A 20,858-nucleotide genomic window follows, 5' to 3' on the forward strand; every position below is an offset into this window, starting at 1 on the left:
CCTTATCATTTAGCTACAATATAGCAGGTCAGCAACTGGAAGCGGTTAATTCCATAAATTATCTGGGAGTACGCATTAGGAGTGATTTAAAATGGAATGATCATATAAAGTTGATCGTCGGTAAAGCAGATGCCAGACTGAGATTCATTGGAAGAATCCTAAGGAAATGCAATCCAAAAACAAGGGAAGTAGGTTACAGTATGCTTGTTCGCCCACTGATTGAATATTGCTCAGCAGTGTGGGATCTGTACCAGATAGGGTTGATAGAAGAGATAGAGAAGATCCAACGGAGAGCAGCGCGCTTCGTTACAGGATCATTTAGTAATTGCGAAAGTGTTACGGAGATGGTAGATAAACTCCAGTGGAAGACTCTGCAGGAGAGACGCTCAGTAGCTCGGTACGGGCTTTTGTTGAAGTTTCGAGAACATACCTTCACCGAGGAGTCAAGCAGTATATTGCTCCCTCCTACGTAGACCATGAGGATAAAATCAGAGAGATTAGAGCCCACACAGAGGCATACCGACAATCCTTCTTTCCACGAACAATACGAGACTGGAACAGAAGGGAGAACCGATAATGGTACTCAAGGTACCCTCCGCCACACACAGTCAGATTGCTTGCGGAGTATGGATGTAGATGTAGATATCAAGCAATTCCTGCTACCCACTATATGTAAGCCAAGCCCTGAGCTCTGTTCGCAGCTGGCAGACTGGCCAAAACCATGTGCGATGATATCACTTCTGGTATATCCTGGTGTCAATACAGTGCTGGATCCATTGGTGGATTGCCGAGCACCAACTTCCCCCTTGCCCAGGAGATTCATTTCTGTGTGCTGATTAATGGTGAGAGGAATTTAATATCACAGCATATGGACCTAAATAGCAGGTCAAAGACAGACCTGGTGCCGAATCTTAACACTCTGCCAGCCCTTAAACAGGGCCATAAGCCCATGACACATTCATACCTCAAAAATGATAGTGCAGAAATACATGAACAGTGTGCTGCATCTGCCAAAATCAACTCGATAAAACATGTTTGGGAGCAATTAAAATTCCAGTGTGTCATCACAGTAACCATCCTCATACACTGGGTAACATTGGGAGGGCTCTTGTGAGAGTGGACATGCTTGACCAGTACAATCTGTCACCTTATGGACAGGATGGCACTGAGGTTCCTAGTTTATTCCATTGAAGGAGATGGATCAACATAGTTTGTTTCACAGATGTGCACTTCTGAACAGACTGCATTTATTTTGATTTTTGTTTTTATTTCACTGTAGAGTTCCTTCATCATAAACTTGCTCTTTCGTTCCTTGCTCCCTTTGACTAAGTCGACATACCTCAGGGGGTATGCAGCTAATGCAAAATGTTTTTGAGCAATTTATCAACAGTATCCTCTCCAGTTAAGTTTTTTGGTTAACTATGACTGTACTTTCGCTAAATGTGTAGCTCCTGCAGAAGAGATTATACCACACCAAACAGTCTTGTATGTTAGGAATCTGTTGCGGAATATGTTTTGTAATCCTATTATGAGTGCACTCATATTCTAACTTTTCTGAACAATGTACCTAAAGAAGAAAGGGGGAACAGACCACTGGTAGGAGCTAGGACTCCCCCCAGCACGCACAATTCATTCATTCAAACGTACCTGTTTACTATTATTACAGGTGGGTTTCATTTGGGAATAGAATATTTCCCAATTTTTGAAACAGTTGACCTGTACATTTATGGTCTGCGATTACATGTTACAGGATACTTCAGATTTAATGCATTCTACGACAGTAAATAAATACTATGGAGCTGTGGACAGAATTCTCAAACAGCATTTATACAGTTAATTTCCAGAGGAAACTAGATTGGAGACAAGATTTAGGACAAGAAAATCTGTCTCAAATCTGTTCTTGGAGGTTCATGCAATGACAAAAGGAATCGCCATACACTGGTGTTTCACAATAGGGAGTGAGGTCAATTTATATGCCTTTTAAAATTCTGTGAATTAAATAACTCAAAGTAAACCTCGATGTCTACTGGAGCTTTATTCATATGACTAATGGTTTGTCCACGTGGTTGTACGGCTATGGGCAATTGAAGCTCGTCCATGGCAGCCGAGTAATGTCAGAAACACTGCCACCTAACAACACAAAGAACCAACCTAAAGCAAAGGTAGTTCTTGGCCATCCATATACTAAGCAAGTGAAGCAGATTAGGAGAATTTCATGACTTACATGAAGAACAGAAGAGGGGCACGGGGAGAAATTTCACCTACGGGAACATTTCATCATAACCTTCCGGCTATTCGGCATACAATTACAAAAGGTCAAATTTTAGGGAAACTATACAACCTGAGGAACAGTTGTCTTTAACACTGAGGTAAGATGCATACACATTTGTCAAAACTGGGAAAAATGCTATACACTATTAGTCTTACAATAATAATCCTAAAGTGTATTACAAAATAGTTTACAAACAATATGCAACAATGGAGAACTCATTGTAGTAACTATATACATATATATATATATATATATATATATATATATATATATATATATATATATTTTGTACAAGGAACATATAAAATATTTCATTTATGAGCCTGTACTGCTGTTAGCAAAATATGACAGGTAGGTAGCCGCAGTAGGCATAGGGACAATTTCATTTGTGTGTTAGTAGCATTTTTGTCACTGTATCTTGAGGTAGAGTATTCCTCTTCATGAACTGAAATGCTCCCAAGTGGCAAGTGCCCACAATATTCAGATCACTTGATGATTGAGGAAATACACTGTAGGATAGGACAGTGGCAGGCACAGCACATAGTTCTTCATCAAGAACAACATGCAGTTTATGATGAACTACAAGTTTCCTGTGGATAGATATGTTCTTTAAAAAGAGTAGCAGGCTCATTAAAAAATGTAATCACTGTCTTACTTCAAAGCAGCATTGCTGGCAAAAAAACTGAGTTTCTTCTGTGTTACAAGAAATGGGTCACCACGTATGTGGGAGTGGTATGTGTTCATTGTGGACATTTCATCTTGATGGGTTCGGTGGAGATTCCATATTATTCATCATAGAGGTTGATCACTGAGGACAATGGGTTGGCTGTGAACTACGAGCAGACTATCGGGACGTACCCTCAACTAGCAATGACAAAATGCTTGTTGAAGATGCGTATCATGGGCCAGATGCAAGTTCACTTTCTTGTGACATATGAGATACAAAATTGTTTTCTAGTTCAAAATCAGCATATGTGATATTGTTATCCTGGAAGGTGAAATGTTCCCATGGAATCTTCTGTGTTAAATAGTGTCCATGATGAAATGTCCTTTAGAGGTACTTTGTCTCCACTCCTCCTTTGTATAAATTTGATGTATTCTCTTCGAGAAACATCTCTTAAGCTATGCCACTTCTTCTTTATCATATAATTAGACAACAGATTTAAAATATACAAATAATAAACGTTACCCTGTCACGAATAATATCATCAATGTGTAATAGTGTATTAAAATTCTTTAGTCATGCAGTTATTGTGGAGACTTTTGGCTGTTTTATCAGTTGGTGAGGCTGAAACCATATACTTTCCATGCATCACTAACAGACAACTGAAACAGTGAGCACCATTTTCTGAAGAAATGAACAGGTGTTCAATAGCTTGGTGCTCAAACTGCATAGCTTCAGCGGCACCAAGCCCACAAATGTCAACAATATTTAGTGCACCAGGAAGGTGTTAAGTAGTATATGGCACAGTTTGGTCAGGTACCTAGCAAATGGTTCTTCTTTCAAAATACTTCATTTAGAATACTAGATGTTATAGTTGGGAGAGTAGTGAAGGTAACCTCTCAAGAAATTTGGGTTAATCTGCACATACTTTCTCTAAAGAAGACAATGTCAGGCCAACAGTAGAAGGTTTTTGGGAGAAATGACAGTTTCCAAATCGTGTGGAATGCATAGACAGCAAGTCTATCAGAATAAAGAATTCCTCACTATTCGTGTAATATGTTTAGAAATTATAAGCAGTTTTTCTTAATTATTTTACAAGCTATAGAAGGGTGGCTACTCACACTAAAAATAGTGAATGTGAGTGTGGGGGAGGGGAGGAGACGGAGCATACCACAAAAGGCTGAGCTATATACCAGCAATAAACAGTTTAACTGCAGTTTTTAAACTTCAATAATTTATATCAAGTATTTAAAATTTGTGACTTATAAAACTCGATAAAATTCGGTTTCAATTCTACATTCAAAACACAGAATGCCCTGAGATTTCCTTGATTTTTGTTAAAAAATTTATTTTAAGAATGTAATTACCTGAGAATTCTGGGTTATCCACAAGAATCAACACTCTGTGTAGCTGGTCCAAACTACATGTTTCCAGCTGTACACACAGGGAAATATAGCGAAGAGAGAGACTGATGTCTTGTTGCATTTTAGCCTTTTTAAGAAACCCGAAAGGTGATTTCAATCCGACATAAAAAATCCCAGACGAGCCAAACACTTGAAACCACTATCTTCCCATATACCATAAGAATGACAGTTAACCCTTTGTTGAAGGGTGTGAAATGAAAAATGTTTATAACTTCTTATACAATTTAGTGCATCCAATATGCAGGGGTAAGAAAAGTGGATCAAATCACCTATTAATTAGGCAGACGATACATTCGTCTGCTCAGGGATCATCAAAAAGTTGCCCTTTTGCTGTGCCATATGATGGGTCTTTGCAACAAAAAAAGGACACCACATTTTGACGTGTATTCATCCTTTGATTCACTTGCTTCACATATCAGTGGCTTGTTGCATAGTTTCATGTTAAATTGAAAAATGAGGTAATGTCACAACAAAAAGTCACGTTTAAAAAGACGTCAAATTTTTCCATTAAACAACGCTTAAAATTCACACCATGACATGCTTGCAACATAGTGAGAACACTAGTGCAAAGAATTTTTATGAACTGCTTGCAGAGACATGCAAACTGTGATCTGTACTGTATGCAGTCAAAATGGGCATCAACTTCTGGCACACATTACTTTTGTCAATAGAATATTCCGGAAACCTCTACTGTCATGTCAACTGTAGTAACAACACACAGTTTTATTAACAGTGGAAACTCTGATACAATTTTATCTTCTTACAAATAAAAAAAATCTAAATTCTAAAATAATAATAAGTTATGTGAAATAACCATGAATTAAAAATCGAAGTCTCCAGAGTATGACACATGAAAAAGTTTGTTTACAACATGTAATACAAAGGTTTGGTATCAAATTAAATTAAGCAAATTTAACTATGTTTCTGTAACAGAAAGTTGGCTATATACCTAACAAATAATAAATTGCTCTGGTGAAAATGAAATTTGGAGTTCCTGTAAGTACATACAGTTTCTGTAAGTACATATAGTATTTATTACCCAAGCGACTTAAATGAAGGCAAATTAGATTATTTACAGACACTAACTGTTTTCAGAATTATGTTCCTGTTTATTTTTAAAGTTAAATTGATATAATGACTATCTGTCTGGGATTTCATGTTTAAAGTGTAACTCACAAAAAACATTCTCATAATTTATAAAGAACCTGAAAATGCTTCAGGGTATTGAAAAATTCAATAAAAAAAATCATGTATTGGCATCCAACCCTCTAGAAGTGAAAGTGGTGTCAAACAATTCATATTGTCTAATAGCCTAAATCTTGGTTTGTTGCAAGATGTTGGGCACTGATGAGCTCTTCCAAGGAGGAGGCCACATGCTAAACACTTACCTGACGAGATCATTCTCAGTGTAAGAACGTGGACCAGTGCAAACTACTTTGAACAAGAGTCTTTCTAAAGCTTGATAAGTGATAGAATGTGAGTTTGAGACAGTGACTAGTAAATGGAAATTGATTTGAGGAAGTACTAAAATTGGAAAGCCAAGTAATGTTACATTGTAGTAAAAAATAGGTTTGTTACACTATATCATAATTGGGGGGGGGGGGGGGGGTGTAGAGGAGGGGAGGACCAACAGCTGCATTCAATTGACAGCTAACACAATACACATCAATATACACTTCGTATAATGAGACTTGTGTCAGTAGAGCGTATTCTATATGAGATCAATTTATGATGATGTTCTTCTCCTCAGGAAAAGGGCATAAACGAAAGCAGTTTGAGTGGCTTTACAGAATACCCACCACATGTACCTGTAATAGTTTTAGTTAAGATGTGTCATGGATTCAATAAATCTGACCACAATATTTTAGGTTTTTTAATTAATTATTTTTATTTATTTTTTTATTATTTCCACTTACTGTCCATACTCGTGTCCTCTGTATCTTTCAATTGTAGGTTCCTCAATAAGATATAGTACATGTTTTAGTCTATAATTGCTGTTTAATTTGCCTATTTGCTTCCGGTTTTGGTAAACAGTGCTATCCTCAGGCCAATCACTGGCACACAGTAGTCACACCTGCTTCCCAAGGTCTGACAAATATTGACTTCTTGACACACCTATTTGGGAAGCAAGCATGACGACTGTGTGTGTCACAGGATGGTCTGAGGATGATACTGTGTACATAAACCAGTAGCCAGTAGGGAAAATAAAAAACTGTAACTATAAACTGAAATGTACATTATTCCTAAAGTGCACTGGTTGCTGTTCCGACTGACAGTAAGTCGAGAATGCCATTGGTAACACCTGGTGTTTCATATTCCACAGTGGCTGGTTCTCATTCATGCAACTTACAAGCTTCTCTACATCTATAGTTGGTAATTAAGTACAAAACACACCCAGATGCAAGCAGGAACTGGTGTTTGCTTGCACCAATTACATCTGACCAATCCCATTTCACTATGATCACTCCATCAGTTGGCTGTGTATGGTTGTATGTGGCCAACACGCTCATGTGCAGTGGACATGTCCCAGTGACACTAAATGTCTTGAGATTAGTTGGACAGCCACACATGGTCAACTAGTCTGACAAATATGGTTCCTGTGGATACTCACCTGAAGAGTTTTTCATGTGAAAAATCTGATTATAGGACTTAAATACTGTCAACAAACCTTGCAGTGAATCTTATGTAGAAATGTCCTGTTTTTCAGTTATACTAGATACTGGAGAGTGTGCAGTGGTTTGCTATTAAGATTCTGTGCTTTGCAACTAGCTTAAAACAGAGATCACAACAGAAAGTGAAGAAGGAAACAAAATTATAATTGAAGTGTTTTAGTAAAATGTATTTATTTGTCTCCATCTGGAAGATAGTTATAAAATATATGTAAAGGCAGGAAAATACATATACAATTAGCCCGTCTTATAACACAATGGCATTCAGCCACACTGGAAAGAGTATTTCAAACTATAACTGCAAATATAAACATTTGATCGTTCATTGAGTTCTTAATAAATTCTGCAGCCAGTAACATTTTTATTTATTCCAGAATTACATTTTTCCATTAGTAGGCACAAAAATCAGCCAGTTAGAGGCCTTAGGTCAACTCGTACCTTCTCTTCAACACTCAGCATACCAACTGTAGGGAAAAATCCTCCTTTAGGAATTCTGACTTGCCTAATGCCAATTGTTTTGCCATTGCGCGTGAAGAAGACCTAAGAGAGAAAAGGCCCAATTAGAATGTCAATGAACACAAATAATTTCTTTAACATTCATTTTTAATCATCAAATTAACTCTAATAATGAATTTAGAAGCCCACAAATTATCAAGGCAATGTATCATTTACAACTGAGCACTATAATTTTGGGCCTAACACGTTTGTCATTACTTAACCATTAACAGCTCTCAACCTTATTGATTAAAATGGATTGGTTTCACTGCAAACACATTGATAAAGACAGCATTAATTAAAAATGGTATAACACACAAAAACATATCTTTATTAACAGAGAAGAAAAACTTTATATTTGCAACATAAACACACTTGAGAATAAACAACAAATTTGTTTGTATCGTGTCTCCTTCCTGCTCTGCAAACCTACGTTATTCATCACTTAATGATATCACTCTATTTCAGGAGTGGCCGGGAATTTAGCTTGCGAGCTGTGCCATCACACGAGTGCCACAGTACTCATCCTGGCTGCTCATTTCCCCCCACTGTCACAGTACAATGTGTAAGCACGAGGAACTGTAAGAGGGGGTAACAGTGAATGTGCCAATGCAGCTCCACTGCCTATGACTGGGTTTCGAATTTCACTTTTCTCAGCAACATAGATCACAAACAAAATAAATTTTCAGTATTTATTTTTGGCATGCTGTAGACATACTCTAATATTTATCTGGTACAGTCAGCGTATGGGCAGATCCAGGGACAGATTTTTCAGACTCTGGTTGCCATGTAATAATGACTTATTTAGTTCTGTAATTAAAAAGGTCTTTCACACACATATGTTGATTAAAATATTGTAGCACTTTTGCAACCTCATTATGGAGACTACTTGAGGAAAACAATGTACACATCATGGACAGTTTTAACATAAAAGGATTTGTCTTTAAAACAGGAATAACACTGCACACCAATTAGTTAGATTTCACACGCAAGGGGGCCATTTTCAGCTGAAATGGCAGTGTGTCTCAAACACAGCTTGCAAACAGATGTAAGATTGGTAGTGTCCTCAAAATGTTTAGAAAAGTATCCTTATAATTCTTTTGGGGCCACAATGAACTTTTCAAACCTTATATTTTCTTTAACACCAGTAAGCTTAGAGAACTGGAATATGTTTGTCAGAATTTGTCCCTTCTACAATGTCATTTTATTTTTTAATACCTCCCCATCAGGTCAGAAATAAGTTGTTCCCGACCTAGCAATATCTTACTGTGGGCATTGTGCGATCAAGTCCACTTCAAATGCAAGGTCTGTAATCCATTCCGGATACTCTAATTTTTATTATTGCACTCCTTTTCTACTTCATAAGTTCAGCATTAGTGGGTTTTAAATTGAAGAATCATTACAGGCATGTTGTTTTACTCAACCAACATACTTTGCAGTAATATATAAACTCCATGTACTCTCCATTCAGTTCCACAAAATCTGTTGCAACTGCAAGTGGAATAATGTACGAGACTTCAGACATTTTACTATTCATACCACCAATTTCTTTATGTGCACCCTACCTGCAAATTTAGCATAGTGTTCTTCATGAACAGAACAATGAATCTCATTTGTCAATCATTGTAATTTTTTGCTCTTTCGCTGCCAAATAAATCTTTAGTTCGTTTCTTTATGGTATTGTAAGGTCGTTTTGCAGGAAATTTGCACTATTTGTTGATTAAGCAACTACATAATCTGAGAATTCTTGTCTCTCTCTTCAGACATTCCTATTCAGTTTTAAAGGCTTGTGACGATAGATCGCTGCACTGCTTCTTATCATCCACACAGCCACTGGACCTGTGAATGTCCTTCATACCTAGAACAAAGAGTGAAGGGTAAACAGCACTTGCACCACAATTCTGCTGAATTCAAGAGAGTTGTGCCGACCGAAAAATGCCACACTGTAATACAAAATAAAATGTCACAATGTAGTGGATACTTTGGAGGAGAATTGAGCAAAGTCGAGACAGGCCAAGTCTTGGCCCATAGGCAGCCTTCACATGCAGCACGCATAAGGCTCTATTTGATATTTCTGCCTCAAGCATAATTTATTTCCTTTTGTTTTCTTTTTTTTTTTTTTTTTTTTTTCTTCATATAATACCCAACAGTTAAGGGCATCCCAAACCATTAGGGTGACGTTTTAGAGATAGTAGAGGATCCTAAACTGAGTATTTTGAGAGAAGCAACTAATGATAAGAATTTTTTTTTAAATTGACATAAACTACTTACAACTATCATCATAATCAATATCTCTCTCTCTCTCTCTCTCTCTCTGAAGCATTTTCAAAACAGCTACGTTTGTGAACTGTTCACATTCCACTGTGGTTAAAGTATATCGTGCATGGCAAAATGGTGCTATAAAAACCCATGCCAAAGCAAATGCTATGCGCCAAAGGCCAAAGGCTGCAGACATGTGCATGGACAAATAGATGTGCAACTGTTGAGCCACTGACCACCCACGGCCATGTAAATTAAGTAAACCACCTGATGACAGATTGTCATGTCACCAATCTCTGTACCTGAGCTGTAAAGATAGTCCTCTACAGTAACTGAAAAGGCTGTCTGACAACTGATTTGTGCAGTAAATTTTGAAGTTTGATGGTCCCCATCAGTTGATTTATTTTGCCAAACAAATAAAAAAAAATGTGCTTAATACTACTCTTGAAAGTCTGTTTCACAGTAACTTACCTAACAGTGGAGACAGTTATAAGTAATCGCTGTGAAATGTGTCTCAGGGAGTGACCAATTTAAAGGGCTCTTACAATCATTCTCCTTTGGACTCATCAAGACATGATCTATTTCCTGCACTATTCTTGTGCTCTCCAGACTTGTGCTACTCCTTCTCTAATGACATTGTTGTTAAATTTATGTTAAACTCTAATCTCTCCCTTCTCTGTGCAACGTCAGAATAAACGGTATGTAAGGAACACTTTCACTGTTGGAGCGCAATGGAGAAATCATTGTGAAGCACCATTCCCCACTCCTGGAACTGGAGAAATTGGAAAGCATGTGCATACAATAGGCAAAATCCAATTAAGGAAATGTAAAAGAACATTTATGTCTTTCAGACAGAATTGGAGGAAGCAATGAAACACACTGACACTCAAGGAAGGTATAAGGGAGGAGGTTGGGTAGGCACTGGCAGCTGGTAGAAAGGCCAAGTGAAAGGAGACACTGTGAGAATTTTACATTACATCTGCTGTATGGGTTCACTAGAGAGGAGCCCAGGGTGGTAGCAGGAGCAGGAGAAGTATTAGGAAATATACAGCAGACTCCAGCTGTGATATCTGAAACTAGAATTGTGGAAAGAAGAAAGTACTGTTGATGGGTCATAAACAGAGTTGAGATAAATATCCTTACTTTCAGGAAACTGTAGGGACATAGTACCATGTCATCAGCATTACTTCAAATGAAGGGTTGATCAACTGGTAGAAGGCAGTGGACCTTCATATAAGGATTTCACAAAAGAGGACAAGGTAGGAATAGTGAGGACGTCAGCAAAAAGTTTGGGCACAAGTGGTGACTTGGAGTGCCTATGTGCACTTTGTTAAGCTGTTTTGGCATCAAGCCTGGGCATGAATTAATTCTTCATAAAAACAAGCAACCACCAAAAAACAAAGTACGATAATTTGAAGCTGACCTTTGGTCTTTAAAAGCACAGTTGTTTGCATTGTAGAACACTAGAACTGCAACATGTGTTATCCTCATACAGTAGAATGAGCTCTTCTTGTATGGCTTCTTTTAGGGGTGGGATTCATGCATTTAAAGCAGAAAAGGAACATAATTTAGCCAAAAATGACTTTTCATAGTTAGTGGTACTAAAGAGTCTGCAATGTATAAATATGACTTTTCACAGTTAGCAATGCTGAAGAGTTTGAAATATAATGTACTGGGAATGGCAGGGGGTGGAATACGAGGGTAGGAGGGAGGGGGAAGCAGGAGCTGGCAATTAAAAAACTATCAATAATTCTGTGTGGGTAACAATTTCCTTGTGGTAATACATGCACCTGTTATTTTTTTATCTGAGTTTTTTTATAAACCTCAACTGCCAAAAGCATATTTCTGTTAACTGATGATGTAATACAAAAATTTTATAAACACTGATGAGCCAAAACATTATGACCACCTGATTAAAAGCATGTTGGTCCACCTATGGAATGCAATGCAGCAGCAGTAATTCTGCATGGCACTGATTCAAGAAGTTCTTAGTAGGTTTCCAGAGGTAAGCAGCACCAGATGTCTTTGCACAGGTCATGCAATACTCATAAATTAGGGGCTTGTGGTGTGTGGGTGCAGAGCTGGGGCCCAATAGCCCCGGATATGTACCACCAGGTTCAGATGATGCAAATCTGGTGGCCAAGACATCAATGTGAGTTCCCTAGCATGCTCCTCAGAACACTGTGGCGTGATTCTCGCCTAGTAAGAGGAACAATTATCCTGCTGGATCTGTGGTGTAGTGCATGTTTTTAGCAGCCATCCATCTGGATGATGGTGTATCCGGACACAAACCATCTATCTGATGTAAAAAGAAATGTGTTTCATCCGACCAGGGGAAATGTTTCCACTGATCAACTGTCCAGTCTCAGTGATCCACATGCCCTCTGTAATCGTAACTGACAATGGCATCGTTACAGCTACAAGAAAATGCTTGTTTTTTTTTTCCCCCACCAGTTGTAGTTGTGATGATGGAATGAAAATACCTCAGGAATTGTAAAGCAACTGCGGACAATATTGCCACACAAATGAAAAATTTAACAGAGTAATGAATTTTGTGACAGTGATTTCGCTGTTTTGCTTTAGAATATAGCTACTTATATTATTGTTAGCTTTGGGCAGTATCAATATCATGCTCTCCTGTGAATCACTCATGATGCTACCTTGAATGACAGCATACGGGAAAATGCACTTTCCTGTCCTCCATTATGACACTTAAGGGGAGCCGGAGGTGCCTATGCTGTCCATGTTAAAATCACATTTATGAATAAACTACCAAATAGAAAAATTTGAATTTTTTACATATAGACTGTTTTAGTATTGCAGTTATGACAGAGGGATTTTGGAGTATCTTTTCTAGTTTCCTTCCAATTATTTTTTTTATTAATGACCCAAATTTTTTTACAAATAATTGCTTTATAATTAAACTGAAATGAAACTACTGAACATATTGCCAAATGGCTGTGTTACAATGTAAGTTTGACCACTAGGAGTGCTGAATAAAAATTTCATCTCTCTAGCTTGAGTGGATTTTGAGAAAATGTTCCTTATATTCGAAAATTTCTAATTTACGGGAAATTGCTATCAAAGTTTCTCAATACATTCCTGCACTATAGGATGGATTATCAGGGTCTTGTTCTTCATCCTCCAAAAGCTTCCTCTTCTGTCTTCTTTTCTGGCCTGTTGTTCCATCATACTTCATATGCCTTTCTCTTCTTTCTGCTCCTCTTATCCTTTCTCTGTCAATATTTCTTAGTGCTCGTACAGTGTTCACCCCAGCTGTAAATCCTAATGCCTTCAGAACTTCACACTTCACACAGTTCCCTTGGTTGTAGGTTGCTATTGCATCATAAATGCCAAAGTGCAGTGTTTTTATGCTTACAAACACCCTTTTAGGAATCACTTTCCAAATCAAATTGTTTACGCTCTCATTAGGTTGGTTGGTTTTGGGGAAGGAGACCAGACAGCGAGGTCATCGGTCTCAACGGAGTAGGGGAGGATGGGGAAGGAAGTCGGCCGTGCCCTTTCAGAGGAACCATCCCGGCTCTCATTAGGATTCTGCGTCTTTCCTTGTAGACATTTGTGTAACAATTCTGGCTGTGCTAAGTCATGAAAAATTGTTTTTATTGTTCCCTGCTGATTCTTGTACATACTGCATATTACCCGCTTTACACAAGAAGTATAATACTACCAACAACAGGCGCAACACTGAACTAATTCGAAACGGTAAACAGCAAAGAGGCGATGTTCTGCGCTCTTATTCATTGTAGTATCGCAACTTGGTATTAGTGTTAATTTTCTTTTCCCTACGTTTTTCCTCTTCTTATGTACACGGTTACTAAAACGTGGCATCATAACCAGAACAAAAGTGTAAGACAATATTAAATGGAGCAAGATGCTCGAAATTCTGAGGAAAATAGGAGTAAGCTGTAAGGAAATACGGGTAATATTTGTCACAGAAAACAATGTAGCCAACCCTTGCACACTCGCTGTATGCGTAACAGGCCGAGAAAATCCCAAGCAGTTCGCCAGGAAGTCACGAGAGGGTGTTATATGCATTCAGCGGCTGCCCATTTCCTCTGCAGGTGTGGGGGAAAATGGTAATAACTCCACTTCTAGGGCGAGTAGAACAATAATTCAAAGTTTACATTAAAGAGGAATGTTCCAATTAATTTTCAGAAAAAAAAGAAAAAAAAATCGTAATTTTTTGGATTTGACCACCTCCGGCTCCCCTTAAGCAGTGAGGTAACTGTTAGAGCCATTTTGTACAACTATGATTACTTCTTGTAGAGTCATAAAAAGATACAAAAAATCATGGACCTTTTGAAATATTCTAAACGTTAATACGGGTATGGCTCAAAAATCAAATAATTGTAATAGACAAAAAAAAATTATGTAAATTTTATGATACATATGATTGTAGAATATCAAGTAATGTATGCTGTTCTGACATTTTCACCAGTTCCATAAGAGATTGTACTACATAAGCAGATGTCATTGAGTCTAAGCGTTAATATGTCTTCAGCTGTGGCTGGGTATTTGCAGGTAGAGAGCATTCTTTGTTCACTGTAACAGAAGTTTGCACTACTAACTCCATTCAGGCAAGAGAGACAAGGTAACTGGTTACTGCAGTACACACCATCTCACTATCATACAAGTGACAGTTACTGTTGTTATTTTCAGCAGCCATCAAAAATTCAGAATTTCATTCTAGTTATCTCCTTTTCGTATAGAATTGAAAACTGTGGTAAGGATAGCTGGATCAAGCAAAGACTACAGAGGATTTGGAGCTTTGTGGATCTACTTGTATAATTTTTTTTCCTTGAACTAGAGTAATAAATGGAAAAAGGTAAAGAAGTAGGGCAAGTCAATAAAGAATAAGAATAACTCAGGCAGTATAACTTAAGTGGTGAAGTACTTTGTGAGATGAGTGGGGTCAAATGGTGAAGATACGAAACATGAAATGCATATACACATACACTTGACAAATGTTGCAACTATGTGTTACGGGGAAAAATTGACTACAAAAAAAGAGTTGGTCTACCAGGTGTACAATTATGAAATGTGTATTTCCGACAACAGATGTCGCACCACTGCAGTTAAATTTGGTACAGGACCATTTTGTTGTGTCATCAACAACCGTCAGACGTACAGTGATAAATTGGAAACGTGTGTGCATAGTGTTCTGTTATTGAGTTCAATATGTCGAAATCTATACCGAACAAAGAGCATGCACAGACAGCATTAATTTTTTGTTTTCACTTGAAGAAATGCTGCTGAATCATACCAATTACTTCAAGAAGCTTATGGTGAACATGCTCAATCGCAAGATACGTGTGAACAATGGTTTCAGTATTTCAAAAGTGGTGACTTCGATGTTGCAGAGAAGGAACATGGAAAACTGCCAAAAAAATATGAAGATGTGGAATTGGAAGCATCACTGAAAAAAGATGATTTGCAAACACAAAAACAGCTCACCAAGCAATTGGGTGTTAGTCAAAAAGCTGCTTCCAATTGGTGAAAAAAAGAGGGGAAAAATTCAGGAGACCGGTAGGTGCATACCACATGAGTTGAATAACAGGCAAATGGAAAAGAGCAAAAACACCTGAGATTTTGCTCGCTCGGTACAAAAGGAAGTCATTTTTGCATTGTACAGTTACAGGGGGTGAATTGTGGATTTATTTTGAGAATGCCATGCACAAAAAATCATGGGTAGACCCAGGTCCACCAATCACATTGAGCGCAAGATCAATCGCTTTGGCAAACAGATTATGCTCTGTGTCTGGTGGAACCAGAGGGGCGCGGTATATTATGAGCTGTTAGAACCTAGGGAAATGGTTCATACTACATGTTACCAACAACAGTGACTGATGGGAACGGTTTGCTGCTTGAAAAAAGGTCACAATACCAAAAGAGGCAACACAAAGTAATTTTCCTTCATGACAGTGCTCCTTCACATACGGCAAAACCGGTTCATGACACACTGGAAACATACAGCTGGCAACTTATAGCCCATGTGGCTTACTCACCAGACTTGGCTCCTGATTACTACTTGTTTGCATTGATGGGTCATGCATTTGCTGAGCAGCACTTTGGCTTGTACGAATATGTGAAAAAATGGCTTGATGAATGGTTCGCAGCAAAAGCAGAAAATTTTTACTGGCGAGGTATTCACAAACTGCCCGAAAGATGGGAAAAATGCATAACAAATGATGGAGTATAATTTGAATAAAGTATTATTTATTATTCCTCTGAGTTCAACATTTTTTTTTTTTTTTTTTTTTGATGAAACAATCCGCATTTCATACTTGTGCACCTGGTACAATGAAACAACTGACTTTGAAGAGGTTTTTCTACAACAAATCACTTTTTAGTGTTTCAATTTCTTATCTATTTTCATGCATTTATTTATTCACATTTTTATTCTAGCCAAGATAGATCCTGAAGTACTGTCACAGTACATATAAACAAATGGGTTCTACAGATGCTATACAGAACTGCTGATCACAATCAATAATACTGTCACCACTAAAATGGAATAACACTGAATAAATCTAGCAAGAATCTTAAACCTTTCCTATGGTAGTCCATTCACTATGTTGTATGATAGCCTGCAAATGCAGCAATTGTTGGCACATGCTTCAGTATGGGAGAGCCGATCTCATTTTCATTCCCCATCTCCCATGGCCGTTGATAACAAGCAACTCAATCAATACATTTTAAACAGCAAGTCTGCCAGTTAAGCCCAGAAATCACCTAGTTCGGAAGCACAAGAGAAGATCAAGGTTGTTCAGTTGTTCTTTGGGTGCTGTGGAATGCCCTGCACTGGTCACTGGAGTTAATTACTTAACACTATCCAACAGAAATGTATTCAACAAAAACAGTGTTCTGTCTCTGTATACTTGACACTTACATTTCTATAAGGCATATCTTTATGCAGCAAAATGATGTCCCTATATTTTGTCAAAAAGAAACACTGGTTGTCTGCCACCATACAGCTCATGTCTTTCCATCTTCTGAATTGAAGGCTACATGATAATCACTTTTCAGTTATCCATGGCAATTCTGAGAAGACCAGAGGTGATTTTGAAAACATTTCTAGATGATGGGTTGCAGAAAGTTTGTCAATATTGACAGCTACATTGTGTCAAGTGCTTGCAAACCAGTGTGTGTGTGTAAACCATGGTGTTATGTATCTTATTCAAATTGCTTTATGAATAAAATGTCATTTCCAGTTTTTACTGACTGACCCGCCTTCACGTAAGGTATGAACAGAGCCTTACTGAGGATATTTCCATAGGATCATAAGGTGTGCGTATGATATAGGGTAAAATAACATAAACAAAGTGGAATGCAAGGAAGGAAAACCCTCAGAGGTGTTTTGTTTGTATTTTATTTCTAATTACTACTTCTCATCACACTCATACCCATTCTCTTACCAAGTTACATGAGCAGTCACTTGTGAATAGTTCAAATGGCTCTAAGCACTATGGGAGTTAACATCTGATGTCATCAGTCCCCTAGACTTACAACTACTTAAACCTAATTAACCTAAGGACATCACACACATCCATGCCCGAGGCAGGATTTGAACCTGCGACCGCAGCAGCAGCAGCGCAGTTCCGGACTGAAGCACCTAGAACTGCTCGATCACAGCGGCCAGCACTTGTGAATACACACTGAACTAACATACAAGAGGAATAATGACAACATACTCACCCAGCCATCCTCACTTAGTTTTGTTCAGAGTTGCCACCCCCCCCCCCCCCTCCCATTTAAAAAAAGAAAAAAAATTGGTTAAGAACAAAAATGTCATGGTTCCTTGAAAAGAACACAGCCAATTTCCTTCTCCCTTCTTCTTCTGTCCAGTCTTATGTTCTGTATATAACAACATCATCAACAGAACGTTACATCTTAATCTTTGTCACCTCCATGGGGTGCTGACCCTTCCTAGAACGGACTGGTCACTTTTAGGTTTTGCATCTGGTAGACAGTCTTCCCAGAAATGGATATCATGACGATTGTACTCAAGTATATACCCACATACTATGTTGTGAAGAAGCTAAGAAAGGTAGAATGTTATGTAAAGGGTCAAGAGAATTAGCCAAGATAAGAGCCAGATGAGAACCAAGATGTCAGAAAAAAAGCAGCAAAGCTTAAGAGTGGGCCATGGAATACCATTAGGCAGGAACTGCAGTACAGAAAAGAAGGGTTATTGCAATGGCTTTGAGCACTATGCTTGTCATGCATGTATCCATGAAAGAGTCTTGAATGATGGAGGGATGATGTGATAAGGCTACAAATGTAAGAGAACAGTGAGGCTGCACAGCCAACCTACATAACTTTACAACACAAAAAGAAGATATTTACCAACTTAAACCCATATTTGAAAACTGCATATTACTTTACATAAAACACCAAATGATAATCATATTCTAGTCATATTTTGGAAAATATACTAGCTGTAAATAACTCCTGGAAAAAATACCATATTTGAAAACTGCATATTGCTTTACATAAAACACCAAATGATAATAAGATTCTAGTTATATTTTGGAAGATATACTAACTGTAAATAACTCCTGGAAAAAATACCAACTGTTATGCTCAGCTCAGTGTTTCACCATTACACAGCATCACTTGTAAAAAATAAGATATAAAAACTTATTTACACTGCCAAAAAATGTTGGTTTATCTTAGATACAGATTTCTATAATGATCTTTTAATTCATAAAATGTATCACTACTTGAAACTCCATTTTGCATTTCATCAGTTCTTGATGCATATTTGCTTCTTGGAGAACAAAAGGATCAGTCATCAATGACACAAGATATATCAAAACTGCAATCACAATATACAAAGGCAGAAAATGCATGCTCACTAAAAACATTTTTTTCACATGACCATAATAATAAGATGTGACGAAATGAAACTTACTACTTGACAAGACTGTGATAACTTCCAAAGCTAAAGACAACAGAGATGTCTGAAAGCTATAAAAATCGATATCTCGCATTCACAGCACAAGACAATGGCCTTTGAATTTTCCTTTGATGCGCATGGCACAGATATATGTGGTACTCAAAGTGTAACAAATCCACTGATGAAAAGGTCATTATCCTGAGTACAAATTCAGAATGGAGAACAATGGGGAAGGAGATGTATTGCATCCTTTTAAAGGAACTGTCCCATTATTTGCCTTATGTGATTAAGGAAATTAACAGAAAGCCTAACTGGTTGAACAGGTATTTGAGTCACACACCTTATAACAGTACAATTATCGACACCCTTGGTAAAGACCGATATTAGCGTCTGGTGGTTGTGATATCACTGACGTGCTAGAGGTTTCTGGATGTTAAAGTTTTGTGCCAATGGTCAGAGATCTCAAGTAGACTGTGTGTGGTTTGAGACAATGGAGTTGGTGGCTACTGGTACAGAGTGATAGTCAGGCTGTGTTCCAGAAGTGCAGTAAAAGATCGTTTCTGACGAATATAGATTTTGGAAGTGATACAAAGACATATGACAGGTGTGACACTGATTGAATATTGACGGGTAATAACTTTGTAGAATTAATTATGAAGAATCATGAGTTCTGAGAAGTTTGAAGATGGCTGAGTGATATTCTATGGTCACTATTAATAGTGCATGGCAAAGTAATATCTTTATGGGTGACCACCCACAAAAGTTGGATACTGGATGTAGTCTTGAACTATTTCAGATGACATAATTAAATAATTGAAACATTCTTTGGACAAACAACATGAAAGAAACTGACTTTAAAAAACTGTGTTTATAATGAGTGACTTTTATCATTTCAGAATAGTCATTAAATACAGTTGTCTGTAGGTACAGGATGCAGTACACAAGTTACTTTAGCAGATGGTTCAATTCACAGGGTGTCTACGTGGACAAGGAAAAAACATTCCCGGATTTTTCCCAGATTTCCCGGTTAAAAATACACATTCTCCCGGGCAAAAATACACTTTTTCCATGTTAAGTGACCGTATACTATTCCTTGGCACTGTAAAACTCATCAATCCTTTGAATGCTTATGGTTTCATATACCGACATAGAATTTCCCAAGACTTTAGAAAACGAAACTCAGGGGGCGGAAAAAAAAAGTTTTGAAACATCTTTGATGTGCAGCAATATGTATGCTGCATATTTTCGTATTACGAAGGTATAAATCTGAATTCCACCAAATACTGCATGTTACTTTCCGAAGCATTGAAATCGAGATTGCGATGCGCTTTTGTAAGCCACTGATCACTCCTGTCACGTGATCTCACCAGCTGATGACAGCATAGGACATGTGATGTAGTCAGCCAATAGCAAGATCACTCTTAAGTAGTGTGAAAGCACAAATAAGAAATGTTAATGGTTTAAATTAATATACATAGCATTCACATATAATATTGGTCTCCAAGATTAATAAGCTGGAAGAGAAGCTAAGCTTCCACTTATAATGTTGATCTTTTCTGCGCGTGATACACTTTAAGATACATCACACAAATGTGCCAGTAAAATTTATAATAACGACGTAAATGTGTGATCTTCTGAGCTCAAAATTCTTCTAAATGGCCGTCCTCAAAGAGTTGAGTTTTAAATGAGAGTCAAACGCTTTGTTATTTACGAAATTCATCGTAGATTCTCGCACATAATTCATCTTGCGTAAAAGGAAATTTGCTTTTAATGTATGTAACGATTTTCAAACCACCATTCGCAATATTTTCCCGCTACCTGTTAGAAATAGGTTCGTTTCAGCAGTTGCAAGAGAGCGCCAGATAACAGTCATCACCACGCGATGACGCAGGAAGGCTATATGTTCGTACGTGTAAAACATTAAAAGATCTTACATTAGGTCATAAAAGAAACAAGACATCAAAGGATACTTCAAGAGCATCGGAATTTCGTGAACCATACTAAAATTCATAATTCTGCTTAAAGTGCACATTCGTTTGTCCAGATTCGGATGTAAATTTTCTAGGAGTACCAGTATTATATTATCTCATGTTTGGTTCTTTATTATGGCATAATGTCATATGTGCACTTGAAATCAGCGAACAGTTGAAACCAG

The 20,858-nt window shown here is 37.6% G+C and overlaps 2 protein-coding genes across 5 annotated transcripts in view; both read right to left on the minus strand.

Moving 5' to 3' along the window:
* LOC126249305 (spidroin-1-like) overlaps positions 1-6,987 on the minus strand; it is a 48,997-nt gene extending 42,010 nt beyond the window's left edge. Inside the window, 5 exon segments of the mRNA XM_049950958.1 lie at positions 2,685-2,911; positions 2,914-3,030; positions 3,270-3,408; positions 6,597-6,724; positions 6,972-6,987. Coding sequence (XP_049806915.1) covers positions 2,685-2,911; positions 2,914-3,030; positions 3,270-3,408; positions 6,597-6,724; positions 6,972-6,987 — 627 coding nt within the window.
* Positions 6,988-7,186: 199 nt separating this feature from the next.
* LOC126248431 (SPRY domain-containing protein 3-like) overlaps positions 7,187-20,858 on the minus strand; it is a 177,301-nt gene continuing 163,629 nt past the window's right edge. For all 4 annotated transcript variants that reach the window (XM_049949402.1, XM_049949401.1, XM_049949400.1 and 1 more), the window contains exon 7: positions 7,187-7,569. In XM_049949402.1, the coding sequence (XP_049805359.1) occupies positions 7,435-7,569 (135 nt within the window). In that variant the 3' untranslated portion in view covers positions 7,187-7,434. The remainder of the gene's footprint in view (positions 7,570-20,858) is intronic.

Source organism: Schistocerca nitens, chromosome 3, assembly GCF_023898315.1.
Source record: "Schistocerca nitens isolate TAMUIC-IGC-003100 chromosome 3, iqSchNite1.1, whole genome shotgun sequence".
Classification (NCBI taxonomy): domain Eukaryota; kingdom Metazoa; phylum Arthropoda; class Insecta; order Orthoptera; family Acrididae; genus Schistocerca; species Schistocerca nitens.